Source organism: Microtus ochrogaster, linkage group LG5 (assembly GCF_000317375.1).
Source record: "Microtus ochrogaster isolate Prairie Vole_2 linkage group LG5, MicOch1.0, whole genome shotgun sequence".
NCBI lineage: Eukaryota > Metazoa > Chordata > Mammalia > Rodentia > Cricetidae > Microtus > Microtus ochrogaster.
Genome location: NC_022031.1, coordinates 30,845,737 through 30,847,098, shown reverse-complemented (window position 1 = coordinate 30,847,098; position 1,362 = coordinate 30,845,737). Strand labels below are relative to the sequence as shown.

The 1,362-nt window shown below is 52.6% G+C and overlaps 1 protein-coding gene across 7 annotated transcripts in view; it reads left to right on the top strand.

The window, feature by feature from the left end:
- Positions 1–1,362, top strand: part of Ankrd6 (ankyrin repeat domain 6) — a 131,056-nt gene that overhangs the window by 119,522 nt on the left and 10,172 nt on the right. For all 7 annotated transcript variants that reach the window (XM_005361948.3, XM_013351881.2, XM_013351880.2 and 4 more), the window contains exon 12: positions 247–432. In XM_005361948.3, coding sequence (XP_005362005.1) covers positions 247–432 — 186 coding nt within the window. The remainder of the gene's footprint in view (positions 1–246; positions 433–1,362) is intronic.

The following is a 1,362-nucleotide window of genomic DNA, read 5'->3' as shown; positions in this document are numbered from 1 at the left end:
TTGGGGGTGGAGTTGGGGGTGGCGTTAGGGGGTGGCTTGGAGGAGGGTCTGGGGTTACCTCCCAGGCTGGGACACTGTGCCTCTGGCTGGCTGTTTGGGAATGAGTACAAAGATGAAATTTACTGGCTTGAGACGCCGGAGAGGGTGCTCACATGTTTCTGGGTGGCTGTGCTGCTCTGAGCTCAGAAGCAAGGTGGGGTTCTTTATATTTTATTTCTGAGACGGGTGTCTTCTTTCTTCCCACAGGTGTCAGCACTATCTGACCCCACCCCAGCAGCAGACCAACAGCCTGGACACCAAAGGAACCTGCACAGTCATCACCACCCCAAAAAGAAGAGCAGACATCGATGCTGGTCCCCACCTCCGCCCCATGGATTCAGAGCGTACCAGCTCTACACACTGTACCGGGGCGCAGATGGAAAGGTCATGCAGGTAATCACCAGTTCTGACGGGCTAGCAGCCTGCAAACGCCAAGGGCTGGAGAAGCCCGTGCCTGGAGGTCAATGGCCATCCAGGGCTTGACTTAGTCAGACTTGAGTCACAAGGGCCCCCCCATCCGAAGACTGCAGCTTTACCATGTCATGTAGGCCCCAGAAAAATTCCCTGTCCATAGCATCTGTACCATCCTGAGGGGACTTCTGTCCTGAACCCCAGAGGATCAAGCCTCTTTAAGTTAGTTACAATGTCTCACCCTCTGAATCTCAGTCCCTTTGGACTCAAAGCTCCACCAATGGGACGTTACGACATTCCAAAGCTAGGAATAATGGGGATAAGTCTGTGCTCTTAGTCCTCTCGGTCCTCTGCCTCCTGCTGGTATCCTACTGCCAAGGACTAATTTACTATTCTCTCTCTCTCTCTCTCTCTCTCTCTCTCTCTCTCTCTCTCTCTCTCTCTCTCTCTCTCTCTCTTTCTCTCTGTACTTACAAAGGCCAGAGGAGGGCGCTGGGTACCCTGCTCTATCACTTTATGTCTTTTTTTAAGGATTTAATTATTTATTAAGCATATGTACTGCTGGCGTGGAAGGCACCAGGTCTCATTATAGATGGCTGTGAGCCACCATGTGGTTGCTGGGAATTGAACTTAGGACCTCTGGAAGAGCAGCCAGTGCTCTTACCCTCTGAGCCATCTCTCCAGCCCCCACATCTTTACATCTTACTCCTTTGAGACAGCGTCTTCCACTGAACCTGGAGGCCAGCAAAGCCCCAGTGATCCTCCTGTCTCTGCGATTACAGATGTGCATACCTGGATGTTTCTGTGGGTGGGAGGATCTGAACTCAGGTCCTCGGGCTTGCGCAATGAATGCTCTCGCCCACTGAACCGTCTTTCTAGCCCCTGATTCCCTCTTCATCCCTCCCCCCCCCC